This window comes from Lathyrus oleraceus, chromosome 3 (genome assembly GCF_024323335.1).
Source record: "Lathyrus oleraceus cultivar Zhongwan6 chromosome 3, CAAS_Psat_ZW6_1.0, whole genome shotgun sequence".
NCBI classification, from domain to species: Eukaryota; Viridiplantae; Streptophyta; class Magnoliopsida; order Fabales; family Fabaceae; genus Lathyrus; species Lathyrus oleraceus.
Window position 1 is genome coordinate 343,844,167 of NC_066581.1, and position 19,572 is coordinate 343,863,738.

The 19,572-nt window shown below is 35.4% G+C and overlaps 1 protein-coding gene across 1 annotated transcript; it reads right to left on the reverse strand.

The window, feature by feature from the left end:
• Positions 1-470: 470 nt before the first annotated feature.
• LOC127127559 (uncharacterized) lies at positions 471-3,854 on the reverse strand. Its single transcript, XM_051056768.1, has 2 exons — positions 2,886-3,854; positions 471-911 (listed from the first exon to the last, which is right to left on the reverse strand). Exons 1-2 carry the CDS (start codon positions 3,359-3,361, stop codon positions 674-676), a joined length of 714 nt encoding a protein of 237 aa, XP_050912725.1. The 5' UTR covers positions 3,362-3,854; the 3' UTR covers positions 471-673.
• Between the last annotated feature and the right edge of the window lie 15,718 nt (positions 3,855-19,572).

Genomic DNA, 19,572 nt, shown 5'->3' on the forward strand with positions numbered 1-19,572 from the left:
TGCTTGTATTTAATTTATCACAATGGTGAACAACTATTTGGTCTAAATCTAAGCAAGAATCTCTCAATGTAGCACTACTCAACCCAAAGGTTTATGGTTTGTTTCCACACTCAACAACTATACACGTGAAGCTAGTAACTTCTCCTGCACAACCTTGACCTAGCATCATCCTATGATATGAGCACTTTCTCAAGACTAATTTATTAGGATACTTATGTACTATTTGTTTTCTGATTTGACCTCATAGTATTGCTAATTTTGGAATAGGAGAAAATGGTACTAAAATATATGTTTATTCACACACAAAAAATCAATTGTTTATTAGTAGCTTTTGAATCCATTAACATAGATACATGATATGATATGATCCTTGATGCAGACAAGTCAACAACCACACAAAGTAATGTTCAATAATATCACTTTTTAAATAAACTAGTAAGAAAAAATCACCATGCATCTAAAAGCATTGATTGAGTCACAATATAATATGATATATATAATATACATTTGAATAAACATTCAAGCACTTGTTCATGAAATTACATAAGCCATTTTGTGAAACTTAAATGATAAATGCAAAACAGAAAATGAAGAAGAATGATTCAATAATGCCTACTATATAAACTCAATCATATTGATCTCAAATTGTAGAAAGATTAAATTATGAATGAAACTAAGATGATGGCATATTGAAGTGGAAAAGCCATGATATGACGAATGCGAAAACCATACAAGCAAGGAGAAAATTCAAGAAGCGATGGCCGTGCCAAAATCTTTGAGTTTCTGGTGTAGGCGCAGCAGTTGAGAGCGTGGAAGATGCGGTAGTATTGTTACTGTCAACCACATGCTCTGTCGAATCCTCGTTTGCACTATAAACATTCCGCGCAACCGAATGACAAATTTCACAGGTCCTACATAAAAAGTATACAGAAATAATTAGAAATTCAAAACCGAAGAAAATTCTGTCGAGGCAAATGATAGTAATCAGTTGTAAGTAACATTTGTGGAGGAGCTTCTAACGCCCGTCTACTTATCTCTCAAACTCGTATGTTCCTCTCCCAAAACCACTTTATATCATCATCAAAAGGGTAATATTATTGGTGAACGAAATTTTGATATTAGAAACAAACAGGCAAACTAAGGCACACTACACTAAAAACTAAAGTCATATCATCATGACGAACGAGCACAATAGTCGAAACATCATACTCAACGAATTTGAAACTCTGTAATCAAATTTATAAAGAATGACACCTCTCACCTGACACGGCTCACGTGTCTCACTTTACAAGTAAGTTTTTCTAAATATGATGTTTCGACTTTTACAAATCCACAACTGGTTTTGGCAAACCGTTTAGTGGTTACAATGTTCCAAAACAAAGGAAAAGATATTATTCATTTGCCACCAATCACGACATATAAAAAGAAGATTCCAAAATTGAAAAGATTCAAATTCTGTTCCATTAGAATTCTAATTTTCACAATGAAATAAAGCACATGGATGGATTTCTGTCCAAATTCTTACATAAACCATAGATTCTTCCTCAACAAATGGCCCCAACAAAATGCTTTTGAATTGACAACGAAGCATGGAAGGTTTACCAGTCAATCAAATAATAAACCATGTCCATTCATATCTTAACAAAAGCACAGAAAACAACATGTTTTTATTCATACTTCAGAGATTGTTGCAACTAAAATCAAGAAAAAACACTGCGCCACTGCGTAAAAGTCATAGATGTTATATTATCTGCAAGTGACATTGCAGAACCTGTACAGAAAGTATGAATATGTTTTACCTCAAAGAACTGCAACAAGAATCTGGACAATAGTACTGTCAATTCAGTAGCTTATGGTACTCACAAATCACAACAATATAAAACAATAACAAAACACGAAACCGACGCATTGATGCCAGTAATAATTTGAAAAAATAACTAACGAATATTATCATATTTGTCGGTATCAGACAGCGACACTGGTTAAACTTAAACACTAAATAGACCTTTGATCACAGGTGTTGGAGTTATATAGGTTTAAATTGAATCATAAATCTTGAATGAATATATCATCTGGGACCAGTGATTTATTATGGATTAAAATATTCTCTATGGCACATCATCAGCAAGCAACTATCATCCACCAAGATATTTTTTTGTATACATGAATAGTAGTCAGAAGGGGTCAAATCTCAACTTTAAAAGAGAGAAAAAAATAAACAAAAACAAATTAGAAAGAGGAGTAATAGAGATTCCTAAATTTCAGAAAAGGAAGAAAGCAACAAAGAATCCCACTGCACTAAGACATGTCAGCAAATCAGTGAGACTGACTGATGCTTTAAGCCTTTATTTTTCCATCAACCTTCTTTAGATTATTTAATCTTCTATCACTTTACCCTTTCTTGAAGAAAAATAATTGAGCTTGCTTCCTTGAAAATTTGTTCTTTAAACATTCTAAAATATGCTTCTAAATTGTTGTTTTCATCATCTTATACATCTTTACACTCATCATCAATTCAACAATCCATATCACCAATGACAATTCATTCTCTAATCTATATAGCATCAAGGCTTTAAATTGAAACCGACTTAACACTAACACATGTGGTTACATTCAATTACTTTCATCCTTGGCGCTCTATACGCCAGTGTCGGTGTATGGTGTGTCATGTGTCGGGTGTTTGTGTTTCTGGCATTCAATTAGATCGAGTATGACTGTAAAATGCATGACCCTGCTTCTGGCATAATCTTAATCACAAGTTGAAAATTTTCTCAATGCAATCAATAAACAAAAAGGGTCTCTAAAAATCTGCTAAAACGTTAACAAAAATAGTAAATTTTGAGAGTTAAAATTAGGAGAAAACAAGGGTTTGATTTGTGACTGACCTATTTCCCTTAATCTTGAACCAAGCTTCAGCACAGTTTTTGTGAGCAGCAGCTAAATCCTCTTTACAAGAACAACCCAATTCAATAGGAGAACCAGATTCATGACTCTCACTTTCCAAACCCATGTGACAAATCCTACAATCTTTCTCAACTTTAGCCAAATGCACCTTAATCTCAGGAACCCCAATTCTAATTTCAACAGAACAATCAGTGACAGAGGAAACTCTAGCAGAATCCTGAACACCACCACCACCACCACCTCCAAGCTCAGGATCATCAGAAACACAAGCAAAAGAGTAATCATCATATGAACCACCATTTGTTGAATAGAAACGAGAATAGCTTGAACCATCATCAGCATCAGAGAAACATAAACTTCCTTCACCACTCACATCACTTCCAACAACAGAACTAGCATGATGATGATGATGATTTCCTTGCTCTAAATCAACATGGGTCATCTGTAAAGATGACATTTTTCAACCCAACAAGGAAAAAAACACAAAAAACAACCACAGGGTTTTCTCAGAACAACATGAAATGTCTCAAACTTTGTAGCTTTGGGGATTGTGTAACAACAATAATGAAAAAGAAAAGCACATATTTATATATATAAATATATAAAGAAATGTTATAACAAAATCATAGAAAAAATCATAGAAAAAATCTAGAAAAAATCTAGAAAAAAGAATTGAGGAACTGGATTAGGTGAGTAAATATTTCAACTCCATTAATGAAAAGTTTCAAGGTATGGAAGAGGTTGAATAAAGTTGAATGGTTATATTAGTGTTGTGGGGGTTGAAGAATGATGGGTGTGTTGAGAGAAGGAGACTAGTGTCGTTGTTGAAGAAGGGAGGGACAGTGACAGTGGCAAAGAAAACAGAAACGTGCTATGAGAGCACACAGAAAAAACTCTCATGAGATGACATTGCATTGATAAAGGAGTGAGTGAGGCATGGAAACAAAACAAAAATAATTATTATAAATTAAAGATGTTTCTAACAAATACTCTAAGTGCATTATTTAAGGATTTTAAGTAAGAAAATTATTTATTGAAAAAAAATGTTAATTTTAGCCATTTTATTGTTCCACAAATTTTCTTATGAAAGTAAGTTTATGAATTCCTCTAAAAATCTTTCTTTCCAATTTCTAATTGATAGAATTAAAAGGAAAATAAATGTTTAGAATACTAATATTCTGTCATGTCATAGGCAAGTAGGACCACTCTTTTAAAAGTAGTCATCCAAGTTATAGGTACTTATGTGATGAACTTCTTCATGCTCTCTAACTTTATTTGCAAAGTTATGGAGAAACTTATGAAGAATTATTGGTGGGGTGACTAACACAAACAAGAATAAAATGTATTGGGTAAGGTAAAAGAATCTCTACAACAACAAGAAAGAAGGTGGGATGGAATTCAGACAAATCAATAATTTCAATGAAGTTATGTTTATTAAACAAGGCCGAAGACTTTGTTCTAACCCTAACACTCTGATGGCTAAGACCCTAGCAGCTAAGTATTATCCTAAGAAGAACTTTCTTCAAGCTAATCGAGGCAGAAATCCTAGCTACGTCTAGAGAAACATCTATCAAAGCAAATGGATTATATGTAAGGGGGTTTATTAGATCATTGGGCATGGAGATAATACTAACATTTAGGAGGAAAATTGATTACCTAATCAAGGAAGGTTTAAAGTCCTAACACAAACACTTTTTAAAATAAGGGTAATTGAATTTAGGGACCTAATCGATAAGGAAACTAAGGTTTGGAATCAAAACCTATTAGAATATATATTCCTTACTATAGACAAGGAAGTTATCAAGGATATTCCTCTCCAAAGTATGGAAGAAGAAGATGTTTTAAGTTGGTCTTATACCCCTAATGGACAGTACACAGTTAAATTGGGGTACAATTGTATTCAGATGTGGAACAAAGAAAAAGAACCTCAAGGTTCTATCAGAAATAAGGATGATAAGATATGGAAGAATCTCTGGGAGAGCAACACTACCCCTGGATAGAAGATTCTTATATGGAGAATCATAAACAGAGTTTTACCTACTAGAGAGAACCCGGACCACAAAGGTATTCAGTGTTATCCCTTATGTCATAGATGCTACTTTAGTCTAGAGTCCACCAGTCATTGTTTCCAAAATTATGAGTGGTCCAAACTGATTTGGTGTGGCTCACAATTAAACATTAACCATGCAAACAGTCATGATATCACATAATGGTGTAAGCATAACCTTGAAAGCTTGGACAAAGAAGCAATTGATATCATGATTAATATTATAGATATGATTTGGTCTGCAAAGAATACCTTGATTTATGACAACAGAGTCACCAATCCTATAGAAGTTATAACCCAAGCCAACTTCAACCATTTCAACTTTAAAATTATGAATTATAGAGAAACAAGTAACAAGTCGAATAAGAAAGATAAGAAAAATAATGGTAAAGTTAAGAACAACAACAATAATAGCTATAATCAAATCAACAAACTAGCTCAGAGCTCCAAGAAGCAAGATATCAAGTCACTTATCAATTTAGACCCTAAGAAGAACAAAGAGATAAATCAGAATGATCAAATGAATATCAATTCAAGCCTTAAATCTCTCAAAGATAGAATTCATAATCAAAACTAACCTCGTTAGTTAGCACCAGGAGATCAAGGAAACCAAGGATGGTCATTATAACATCGAGGTGGAGCATCAGACCACGAGAAGAGACATGGATAGTCAAAATAAGAAGGAATAAGTTAATAAAAATTTCAACAACATAAGCAACATTAATTGCAGAAATAAGGATAGTTATACCTATCAGATGCAAACTAACATGAGCAGCGGTGCTTTAGAGACTCCAAAAAATCATATGCATCAGCAAAAGAAGGATATTAGAAAAGGATTCACGAATAGTGTTGAAAATCAAAATAGAAAGATGAGAATATCAAGGCGACACTTGATAGAAACACAAATAAAAAATAAACACATCAAAATGGTTGGATTATCTGTAATACCGATGCAAGCCTGAAAATAAATAAAAAAACATTTGGGGTTTAGGAGCGATATATCGGAATGAAGAAGGAAAAGCTCTAGCTATAAATTCCAATCATCTTATAGGAGGTGATAATACAACTATGACATAAGCTTTTTCTTTGTACACAATTATTATCACAACGATCTATTATTGCTTCAAAAGGATTAGAACCCAACATGATTCATACCCCACATTAACAACGCCACGATAATTGGCTTCAACACTAGAGTGAGATAACATGGATTGTCTTTTGGAAAACTAAGAGAGTAAGTTATACCTAGGAAGAACACAATAAACAAAGGTGGTTTGTTAGTTATTAGGGTTGTTAGGGTAGAATATGAGATAGAAATGTCTAGAATGAGGGTTGAATAGACCTTACCTAAAACATTTTTCAAAAAAGGTTTTCTCAAAAATAAGATTTTTTTCAAAATTGGGTAGTGGAAAATTTATTGTGTATGTGTTGGATTGATATTACGAGTTACTCTATGCTTAGACAATAGAACGAAATATGGAATCATGAATAATTTATCCAATCAATGAGTTAATCAACTTTAAAAAATCAATTTCAATGAGGTGTTAAAACATAACTTAATTGATCAATTAAGTAAATGTAACATTATACTTACAAACAACTTTAATCGCAAGAAAAATAATCCAAATGACTTAATCACTACTAGACCTAAACTTTACACAACAAATTGTTATGAACAAAATAAGTCTAATAACATGTGATTTCTAAGAAAGTTGTAAAAATCTAAAACATGCAACTAAATAAAAAATTTAGAGGAGATATGGAAATAGAAAGTTGCACCATGGTTTATACTAGTTCATCGTACTCGTCCTCACTTTTCGCCTAATCTAGTCTCTAATGGCAGACCATTGAAAACTCGAAGTCTTCCTTTATTTTTACTATTTTACAATGTGCATCAATCTGAACCTGAATATTATACTAAAGGAATATTTATAAAATCAAGGAACAATATACTTACGTTTAATAACACAAATTAACAACTTCAATTTCAATAGTCCTTCTTGTATTATAAACAACCCACGCAACTAAAATCTCAAGACCTTTACTTAGTCTTGATTGTCCTATTACTCAGATCCATGATCCGTTCCAAAACTCTGTTCTATAATGATATTTACTTGATCCTAGCGATACATTCTCTAAGCCCTTCACTTATCTGAAGAATAAAAAACTCTCAACTTCATTTTGCAACAACCTTTACTCAGTTTTACAAAATTTTAAGTGGAGAATATATCCTTCCTTTTTGCTCCTGTTGGATTGTCAATTCCCAACAACACCACATAATACTAACTTTGACCTTCAAAGGAAGAACTTCACAAACATCAACAATAAAAGACCCTCATTTGTGTTAGATCTCACTTTCTCTAAGAATTAAGAAGCAACAAACTCATGGTATATTTCTAGAGTTTGAAGATGAATGCATATTCAATCTAATTGTGATTTATATGCTTGAGATAGATCACTAAAAGTGAGTAAAATGGCTGTTTGATTTGATGCAAGTTCAGTGGATATGATTTGAGTCGAAGGAGAAAATTATTTGAATCAAGAACTTAAAACTCATAATTTTCCCTTTTTTATTCGAATCAATGATTTGATTCAAAAAATCATGTGATTCGAATAAAACTGATGTTAAACATGTGAATCCATACATAAGTGTGTGTGTGGGGGGGGGGGGGGGTGAATTGTGATGGTTTGAAAAACTTTGGTTGAAAACAAAAACATTTGAAAAATCAGGGTTTGAAAATATTTTGAACAAACATGTGAATAAGCAGCGAAAAACCAAAGGAAAGACAATCAAGTAACGAGATAAGGGATAAAGAGATACACCAGAGATTTATATAGGTTCAGACTAAGTTGACCTACTCTCTCCCTAAAGAATTATTCTTGAGAGTATCCAATAAACTTGAGAGTTTTTATAAGGATATGCCCATGAACCTTCTTATACAAGGAAATGAAGTTTTAAGGCTAACTTCCAACAAAACAATGAACAAGACTTATAGTGGCTTTCCTTCAAACCAAACAAAGATTTCCATGGGGTGATCTCAAATAAAGATGGATTTTTGAGTTGGCTATCCTCCTAAATGAGTCGGGTTTTTGCATAGGTTGACCCCAAATCGAGTTGAGATTTTATATTGGTTGATCACAAATTGACTGGGCTTTTACCAGGCTGATCTCAGGAACCAAGTTGAGATTTTACCTAGGCTACTCTCAATCCGATAGAGATTTTAATAGCGCTGACCTCAAGAACCATTGTGGAGATTTTAATGGCTGGTCTTCACAAATCAAAAGAGATCTTTTCTTCTTGGTAAAACTCATAAACCAAACAGAGACTTCCTATGAAAATCCCCTACACCAAACAATATCTTTTAAGTAGTTTAACTCACAACCAGAATAACTTCTTACAAAAAAAATATTTACTCAAGAGATAATACATTCTTAATAAATTATAATTAAGCCCTCGCCTAGAATAAAGATCCTCACTTAGACTCAAGAATATTCTTGATGCATGATCAATCACCATTTATGTTAGTTTTATTTTCGTTTAAATGCCAAAAGCAGCTGAATTATTATGAGTTTGTGTAGTAGTTTAAGCTTAGTTTAGTAGATTTTTATCATGTCTTGATCTGTGGAGTTTTTATTGATTATGAGATATATTACGCGCTTAAGGTAGTATTTCGTGTGTTTACAGGTCTGAATAATCAAGAGGAGTTTGATCAGAAAATAAACCAGACAAAAATGCATGAGCAGGAGAAAAAGAGGATTTTGTGCATCTCCTGCCGATACGCGTATGAGGGGTCTTATACACATATGGCCACTCAGCCACACATTCCAACATATGTATATCACCAGAAAGGGGACAAAATTCATGCCTCTACTCATCCGCATATGGGATGGCCCGTACGCGTATGAGGTCATCCAGCCAAGGCCCTCCTACACAAACCAACGCCTTACACGTATGACTCTAGTTGGGCCATACGCCCTACCCTGATCCATACGCGTATAAGGTAGTACAAAAAGGAGTCATACATGTATGAGGTAGTACAAAAGGGAGTCATACACATATACGAGGAGGCCATATGCGTATGGAATGACCCGGATATGAAAAAGCCCACATTTTTCCTATTTAGCCAAAAAAATGTGAATTTCCAAAGGTTGTACGACTTTTGAGTACAGAGAACGTGTTTTGAAGGCTGGAGAACTGAAGAACTCATGGTGGACCAGGGATTTCATGAACTTTAGTGATTCAAGACCTCTTTTCTTCTATTAATTTGTAATTTCTACACTTTCTGTTTTGCTTTTCTTTAATAGTATAAGTAGCTAACCCCCTCCCCCCTCCCCCCCCCCCCCCACACATTCTAGCATACGCGTATCACCAGAAAGGGGGGAAAATTCATGCCTATGCTCATCCGCGTATGGGATGGCCCGTACGCGTATGAGGCCATGAAGCCAAGGCCCGCCTAATTAGACCAACACCTTACACGTATGACTCAAGTTGGGCCATACACCCTACCCTGAGCCTTACGCGTATGAGGTAGTACAAAAAGGAGCCATATTTGTATGAGGTAGTACAAAAGGGAGTCGTACACATATACGAGGAGGCCATATGCGTATGGAATGACCCGGATATGAAAAAACCCACATTTTTCCTATTTAGCCAAAAAAATGTGAATTTCCAAAGGTTGGACGACTTTTGAGTACATAGAACGTGTTTTGAAGGCTGGAGAACTGAAGAACTCGTGGTGGATCAAGAATTTCAAGAACTTTAGTGAATGAAGACCTCTTTTCTTCCATTAATTTGTAATTTCTATATTTTCTATTTTTCTTTTCTTTAATAGTATGAGTAGCTTACCTCCCCCCCCCCCCCCCCCCCCCCCCCCACACACACACAAGGGAGTCATACACATATACGAGGAGGCCATATGCGTATGGAATGACCTGAATATAAAAAAGCCCACATTTTTCTTATTTAGCAAAAAAAAAGTGAATTTCCAAAGGTTGGACGACTTTTGAGTACAGAGAACGTGTTTTGAAGGTTGGTGAACTGAACAACTCGTGGTGGCTCAAGGATTTCATGAACTTTAGTGATTGAAGACCTCTTTTCTTCCACTAATTTGTAATTTCTACACTTTCTGTTTTGTTTTTCTTTAATAGTATGAGTAGCTACCCCCCCCACACACACACACATTCCAGCATATGCGTATCACAAGAAAGAGTGCAAAATTCATGCCTCTGCACATCCGCGTATGTGATGGCTCGTACGCGTATGAGGCCATCCAACCAAGTCCCTCCTACGTAGACCAACACCTTACACGTATGACTCTAGTTGGACCATACGCCCTACCCTGAGCCATGCGCGTATGAGCTACTACAAAAAGGATTCATGCGTGTATGATGTAGTACAAAAGGGAGTCATACACATATACGAGGAGGCCATATGCGTATGGAATGACCCGGATATGAAAAAGCCCACATTTTTCCTATTTAGCCAAAAAAAATTGAATTTTCAAATGTTGGACGACTTTTGAGTACAAAGAACGTGTTTTGAAGGCTGGAGAACTGAAGAACTCGTGGTGGATCAAGGATTTCATGAACTTTAGTGATTGAAGACCTCTTTTCTTCCATTAATTTGTAATTTCTACACTTTCTGTTTTTCTTTTCTTTAATAGTATGAGTAGCTTACCTCCCCCCCCCCCCCCCCCCAAGGGAGTCATACACATATACGAGGAAGCCATATACGTATGGAATGACCAGAATATGAAAAATCCCACATTTTTCCTATTTAGCCAAAAAAAGAAGTGAATTTCCAATTGTTGGACGACTTTTGAGTATAAAGAACTTATTTTGAAGGCTAGAGAACTGAAGAACTCGTGGTGGATCAAGGATTTCATGAACTTTAGTGATTGAAGACTTCTTTTCTTCCATTAATTTGTAATTTCTACACTTTCTATTTTTTCTCTTTAATAGTATGAGTATCTTACCCCCCCCCCCCCCCCAAGGGAGTCATACACATATACGAGGAAACAATATACGTATGGAATGACCAGAATATGAAAAATCCCACATTTTTCCTATTTAGCCAAAAAAAATGTGAATTTCCAATGGTTGGACGACTTTTGAGTATAGAGAACTTGTTTTGAAGGCTAGAGAACTGAAGAACTCGTGGTGGATAAAGAATTTCATGAAATTTAGTGATTGAAGACCTCTTTTATTCCATTAAATTGTAATTTCTACACTTTCTGATTGTCTTTTCTTTAATAGTATGAGTAGCTAACCCCTTTCACCCCCCCATACACACACATCCCAACATAAGCGTATCACCAGAAAGAGAGCAAAATTCATGCCTCTGCCCATCCGCTTATGGTATGGCCCGTACGCATATATGGCCATCCATCTAAGCCCCTCCTACCCAGACCAACTCCTTACACGTATGACTCTAGTTGGGCCATACGCCCTACCCTGAGCCATACACGTATGAGGAAGTATAAAAAGGAGCCATACAAGTATGAGGTAGTACAAAAGGGAGTCATACACATATACGAGGAGGCCATATGCGTATGGAATGACCCGAATATGAAAAAGTTCACATTTTTCCTATTTAGCCAAAAAAATGTGAATTTCCAAAGGTTGAACGACTTTTGAGTACAAAGAACGTGTTTTGAAGGCAGGAGAACTAAAGAACTCGTGGTGGATCAAGGATTTCATGAACTTTAGTGATTGAAGACCTCTTTTCTTCCATTAATTTGTAATTTCTACACTTTCTGTTTTTCTTTTCTTTAATAGTATTAGTAGTTAACCCCCTTCCCCCTCCCCAAGAGAGTCATACACATATACGAGGAGGCCATATGCGTATGGAATGACTCAGATATGAAAAATATCACATTTTTCCTATTTAGCTAAAAAAATGTGAATTTCCAAAGGTTGGACGACTTTTGAGTATAGAGAACTTGTTTTGAAGGCTAGAGAACTGAAGAACTTGTGGTGGATCAAGGATTTCATGAACTTTAATGATTAAATACCTCTTTTATTCCATTAATTTGTAATTTCTACACTTTCTGTTTTGCTTTTCTTTAATAGTATGAGTAGCTAACCCCCCTCACCCCCCATACACACACATCCCAGCATACGCGTATCACCAGAAAGGGGGCAAAATTCATGCCTTTGCTCATCCGCTTATGGGATGGCCCTTACGCGTATGAGGCCATCCATCAAAGGCCCTCCTACATAGACCAACACCTTACACGTATGACTCTAGTTGGGCCATACGCCCTACCATGAGCCATACACGTATGAGGTAGTACAAAAAGGAGCCATACGTGTATGAGGTAGTACAAAAGGGAGTCATACACATATACGAGCAGGCCATATGCGTATGGAATAACCCGAATATGAAAAAGCCCATATTTTTCTTATTTAGCCAAAAAATGTGAATTTCCAAAGGTTGGACGAATTTTAAGTACAAAGAACATGTTTTGAAGGTTGGGGAACTGAAAAAGTTGTGGTGGATCAAGGATTTCATGAACTTTAGTGATTGAAGACCTCTTTTCTTTCATTAATTTGTAATTTCTACACTTTCTGTTTTTCTTTTCTTTAATAGTATGAGTAGCTAACCCCCCCCCCCCCCCAAGAGAGTCATACACATATACGAGGAGGTCATATGTGTATGGAATGACCCGAATATGAAAAATTCCACATTTTTCCTATTTAGCAAAAAAAAAGTGAATTTCCAAAGGTTGGACGACTTTTGAGTACAAAGAACGTGTTTTGAAGGCAGGAGAACTGAAGAACTCGTGGTGGATCAAGGATTTCATGAACTTTAGTGATTGAAGACCTCTTTTCACCATTAATTTGTAATTTCTACACTTTCTGTTTTTCTTTTCTTTAATAGTATTAGTAGTTAACCCCCTTCCCCCTCCCCAAGAGAGTCATACACATATACGAGGAGGCCATATGCGTATGGAATGACTCAGATATGAAAAATATCACATTTTTCCTATTTAGCTTAAAAAATGTGAATTTCCAAAGGTTGGACGACTTTTGAGTATAGAGAACTTGTTTTGAAGGCTAGAGAACTGAAGAACTTGTGGTGGATCAAAGATTTCAAGAACTTTAGTGATTGAATACCTCTTTTATTCCATTAATTTGTAATTTCTACACTTTCTGTTTTGCTTTTCTTTAGTAGTATGAGTAGCTAACCCCCCTCACCCCCCATACACACACATCCCAGCATACGCGTATCACTAGAAAGGGATCAAAATTCATGCCTTTGCTCATCCGCTTATAGGATGGCCCTTACGCGTATGAGGCCATCCATCCAAGGCCCTCTTACACAGACCAACACCTTACACGTATGACTCTTGTTGGGCCATACGCCCTACCCTGAGCCATACACGTATGAGGTAGTACAAAAAGGAGCCATACGTGTATGAGGTAGTACAAAAGGGAGTCATACACATATACGAGGAGGCCATATGCGTATGGAATGACCCGAATATGAAAAAGCCCACATTTTTCTTATTTAGCCAAAAAATGTGACTTTCCAAAGGTTGGACGACTTTTAAGTACAAAGAACATGTTTTGAAGGTTGGGGAACTGAAGAACTCGTGGTGGATCAAGGATTTCATGAACTTTAGTGATTGAAGACCTCTTTTCTTCCATTAATTTGTAATTTCTACACTTTCTATTTTTCTTTTCTTTAATAGTATGAGTAGCTAACCCCCCCCCCCCCAAGAGAGTCATACACATATACGAGGAGGTCATATGCGTATGGAATGAACCGAATATGAAAAATTCCACATTTTTCCTATGTAGCAAAAAAAAAAGTGAATTTCCAAAGGTTGGACGACTTTTGAGTACAAAGAACGTGTTTTGAAGGCTGGAGAACTGAAGAACTCGTGGTGGATCATGGATTTCATGAACTTTAGTGATTGAAGACCTCTTTTCTTCCATTAATTTTTAATTTCTACACTTTCTGTTTTTCTTTTCTTTAATAGTATGAGTAGCTTACCCCCCCCCCCCCCCCCCAAGGGAGTCATACACATATACGAGGAGGCCATATGCGTATGAAATGACCCGAATATGAAAAATCCCACATTTTTCCTATTTAGCCAAAAAAAATATGAATTTCCAAAGGTTGGACGACTTTTGAGTACAAAGAACGTGTTTTGTAGGCAGGAGAACTGAAGAACTCGTGGTGGATCAAGGATTTCATGAACTTTAGTGATTGAAGACCTCTTTTCTTCCATTAATTTATAATTTCTACACTTTCTGTTTTTCTTTTCTTTAATAGTATTAATAGTTAACCTACTCCCCCCCAAGAGAGTCATACACATATACGAGGAGGCCATATGCGTTTGGAATGACTCAGATATGAACAATATCACATCTTTCCTATTTCGCTAAAAAATCATGAATTTCCAAAGGTTGGACGACTTTTGAGTACATTGAATGTGTTTTGAAGGCTGGAGAACTGAAGAACTCGTGGTGGATCAAGAATTTCATGATCTTTAGTGATTGAATACCTCTTTTCTTCCATTAATTTTTAATTTCTACACTTTCTGTTTTTCTTTTCTTTAATAGTATGAGTAGCTAACCCTCCCACCGAAGGGTGTCATACACATATACGACGAGGCCATATGCGTATGGAATGACCTGGATATGAAAAATCCCACATTTTTCTTATATAGCCAAAAAAATGTGAATTTACAAAGTTTGGACGACTTTTGAGTACAGAGAACTTGTTTTGAAGGCTAGAGAACTGAAGAACTCGTGGTGGATCAAGGATTTCATGAACTTTAGTGTTTGAATACCTCTTTTATTCCATTAATTTGTAATTTCTACACTTTCTATTTTGCTTTTCTTTAATAGTATGAGTAGCTAACCCCCCTCACCCCCCATACACACACATCCCAGCATACGCGTATCACCAGAAAGGGGGCAAAATTCATGCCTTTGCTCATCCGCTTATGGGATGGCCCATACGCGTATGAGGCCATCCATCCAAGGCCCTCTTACACAGACCAACACCTTACACGTATGACTCTAGTTGGGCCATACGCCCTACCCTGAGCCATACACGTATGAGGTAGTACAAAAAGGAGCCACACGTGTTTGAGGTAGTACAAAAGGGAGTCATACACATATACGAGGAGGCCATATGCGTATGGAATGACCCGAATATGAAAAAGCCCACATTTTTCCTATTTAGCCAAAAAACGTGAATTTCCAAAGGTTGGACGACTTTTAAGTACAAAGAACATGTTTTGAAGGTTGGGGAACTGAAGAACCCGTGGTGGATCAAGGACTTCATGAACTTTAGTGATTGAAGACCTCTTTTCTTCCATTAATTTGTAATTTCTACACTTTCTGTTTTGCTTTTTTTTAATAGTATGAGTAGCTAACTGTAAGACCCCAATTTTGACCCTAAGATCTCTCATGCAATTTCATCATATGCATTATCATTGGGATCATACCTTGGCATCCTCCTTACCCTTTTTTTCATTGGGTTTGTTTTCGGAGAGATCACCAAGCACTATGTGATTGTATCATATTTGTATTTTATCATTTCACTAACTAAAATACCAAAAAAATATGCCTTTACATTTGCCTAACTCTTTTGTAGGTAGGGCATGATTTCCATTGATCTATCAAGTTCACATCTAGGGTTTGAGACCCTCATGAACAAAGAGCACAACCATGGATTGATTCAATATTGATTAAAAGAATCATATATGAGTCCCAATGTTCTCTACATTTTATAGTGATCAAGTTTTCTTCAAGAGTTTGAGGGTGATTTGCCTTGGAAACCCTAGTTTGACTGGGTATCTTGAGTAATTTCTCCAACAAGCTATCTCACCAATTGATCAAATTTCTCAAGGGAAACTTCAAAATTAATCATCTTATGCATATATGATCTACCATGATCCTAAAAAGTCAAGAGAATTGGAAGTTAGCAAGTTGGTAGATGGTGGTTGGCCAGATGAATTCATCTGATCAAAACTGGGTCTCCCTAGACCCTATCTCCTACAATTTTCACCATATGAAAATGATTCCAAGATACAACATACTCTTAATGACATTCCAAACAACTTTCATGTTGATACCTAGAGCTAGTTTTGCTTGGAAAATCATTTTCTATGTTGAAACATTATAGATCATTTTGTCTAAACCCTAATTTAAAAGTCAACTTCCCAAGGCCATGACTCGCTCAATGTTTATGATATGAAAGATTTCCAAGTTGCAAAATCAAATTCAATGTGTCTACTTCAACCTTTATGTTTGGAGTGGGAGCTAATTCAACTTTTTTGAGCATGTGATTTGAGGTTACATTATAGGTCATTTTTTACCTATACCATTGATCAAGGGATTTTTCCAAACTTCAAAAATGCATAACTCTATCATTACAAATCCGAATGACATGAAATTGGTGACCATTTTGAAGGTCTTTGAAAGAGATACAACTTTGATGAAGAAACGTTTCTTAGTTTAAGCTCACATAAAGATTTAAGCAAGGTGGAATATTGAGACATATGGCTTGACACTTAGAAAATTTTTGATATGTCAAAAATTTCCAAACTTCCACCTCAAATTTATTCATGATACAAACTTCAAATGGAAAAGTGTTGAACATGAAATTTTTTCCTCTTGATCTCACCTTTCCAAAGAGCTCAAATTCATCCATTTTGGACAAGGAATGCATAGGCTGTGCATGGCATGAACATGGTGCCATCACTTGGCAAGAATCAAATTTAAAATCTTCATGAACCTTTGCCTTGCAATCCAAGTTGAATTCAGACTATCTCACACTCATTTATGGACTTATGGCAATGATTTTATGGGCCTATGTGCGCCCATGCAACCATGCATCATCAATACCAAATTTGGAAAGTGGATTTCAAGTGTGCAAAAAGCAATGGTTTCAGCTATAAATAGAGCCTCATATGCTCAGCATTTCATACACATTCGCGCCAACTTTGATCCCCTACCTCTAACCCTCACATTGCAAAGGATAATCCTGAGAATTTCATTTGAATTTGAGGTTGAATTTCCACTATTTTGAAATTCAAATCTCCAGGGATCCACAACCTTTTGAGCATTCAATCCTTCTTCTGCAAGCATTTGGAGTGAGATCAAGCACGAGCAAGAGCAAGATCAGTTGAATCCAGACCTCCATTGAAGGTATTTTCCAGAAATTTTGATCTATTCGATTCTCTCTAATTCTTGCTCAATTCTATTGATTCTTTGGTTGTCTGAAGTCCTACCAATGTAGGCAACAAGATTGAGTTGCTTTGAGGCCAAATTGAAGCAACTCAGTTCATGTACCTCAAATTTCAACACCATGTATCTCTCAATATACTTGGAGTTAGAGTGAATTGAGCCTAGATTCAAACTCAGTGTCATTTTTACTTTGAAATCATGTCATTGTTTTTAATTTTGGTGATGGTTATGAATGAACCAGTCCGGCGAGGTTCGCTGGAGAAGACAACCGATCCTTGGACGCCGGTGGTGTGCTGGATGGTTCTGAGCCATATGATCCATCTAATTTGATTTAATCTCGTGCGTTCTTTTTGAATACCATGTCTGTTGCACGCTGACTTGAGTGCACGGTGGAATGCGTGTTTTGATCCACTTGATCTGCCACCTCAATTAATAAGGGAAATCAAGTGGTCCACTTTTTTTCTGATATTTTAATTTTAATTTTAATTACATTATTTTCAATAATTCATATTAAATTTAATACTGATCCAAAAAATATGGGAGTTTCACCAAAAAATTTAAAATATTTTTCTCTTTCATATTCTGAATTAAAATTATTTTTTGAATCATTATTAATATTTTTCATGAACTAATTGATTTTGCATTTGTTTTTAATTGTTTAAAAATATTTTTAAATGTCCAAAAATTATGAAATTTTTTCTCCAAGGTCCTTTGACCTTGTTTGACCTATGATAAATCTCTAGGCCATTTCTTTGGTGTTTTGATGAGATTTTAGGAATTGGATAAACCATATTTAATTTAAATGCACTATTTTAGTATTTTTAATTTGAATAAATGCCAAATAAATTTGTTGACCAATTGTGATGACTTGTTTATGTTTGACTCTTGTTGTTGGGCCTTGGTCAAGGTTGATTTGACTTTGTCAAATTAATATCATTGGATTTAGGGGATTGATGGAATGTACATTCCATCTCCCAAAATGAATGGATGATATTAATTTGGTAAAAGTCCTCCTTTGACCAATTTGTGTTTTGATCCATTTCCCTCCCACTTCATCTTATTCCCTTTCTTCATTAATTCATTCCATTTGGCCTATGATATCTCAAAATCCTAAGGCTAGTTGATTGAAAAATTGACATGAGTATGGATGAGATTAGGCCACCCCTTTTGCATATTCTTTTTGTGTGTGGTATGTTTCATGAGCATAGTCTACTATACTATGTCTCCAACATGCATTAACATCAAAATTTTATTGCCCGACATCAAATAGTTGTAAGTCTCCAATTACGATTGCTTAACATAGCGTTAAACTTGTGACATAAAAAGGCATAAACATTCTAGTTAGTGAGATTGTATGTCTCCCCTCTTTCATGGTATTGTGTGGAAACTTGGCCTTTTTTCCTTCCTTTGGAAGATGTCTTGGTTCAAGGATCCATGCTTGTGATAAGTGGGTTGGGTGTTCTCCAAAGAATTACTTCAATTAAAAAGCAAAAACAAAACAATACTAACTTCTAATCTATTAACTATTAACTTTTAATTTCAAGTCCTTTACTTTAATGCCATTTAATTTTTACTTTTATTCATTTGCCATTGTTCATATCATTCTAATTGTTTTTGTTAATGCAATTTTCACTTTGTCCACTTGGACCATATTGTGTGATATATTTTGTTTGTATACTTTGTTTGCTTGTGTGGTCTTTGACCATTAATGTACATAATAACAACAAAAAAACCTAAAAAACTTTTGTGTGGACTGTTGGTTTGATCTTGGACAAATGGACTTAGAATCTAGACAACCTTCCTTTGCTAAAGGACTTGGCCAATGCCAACTTGTTGAGAAACCAAGTGCTTGCAATTTGAAACTTCATTTGATACATCATTCAAGATCCTTTTGAGTTCATCTGCAACACGATCATTGTGAAGCTGTTATTTTGAATCCGTGACTTGTGGAATTCATCTACTACATGGGCTATTTTGAAGAAGATCATGGAACGGATAAGCTTGGATGTGGCCATCTTTATTTGATGCCCTTACTCTTCAAGATAATATAACTGTACATTTGTGTGTTGCTTGATTCTAAAAAGTCCAAGGGAATTCTGGGTTTCTATTGACATTCTTGTCTATTGGATTGCTACCCACTTGGTCAGATCTTTTCAACTCTAAACTTTTAATTTTGTACATAGAATAGTCTCTTCATCTTCTCCCCATTTCTTTAATTTCAAAATGTCTCCCTCTCTTTTTCAAAATCTTCTTTGTGTGAACTATTTTTATTCTAAAATTTTTGACCACTTTTGCAAAAAGATAGAAACTTTGGCCTTATGCCATTACATTTTCAAACTTATTTTCTTAAATCAAACTTGTAAATAAATTTAACTATACTTGACCTAAACTTTCAAAAATCCAAAAAGAAC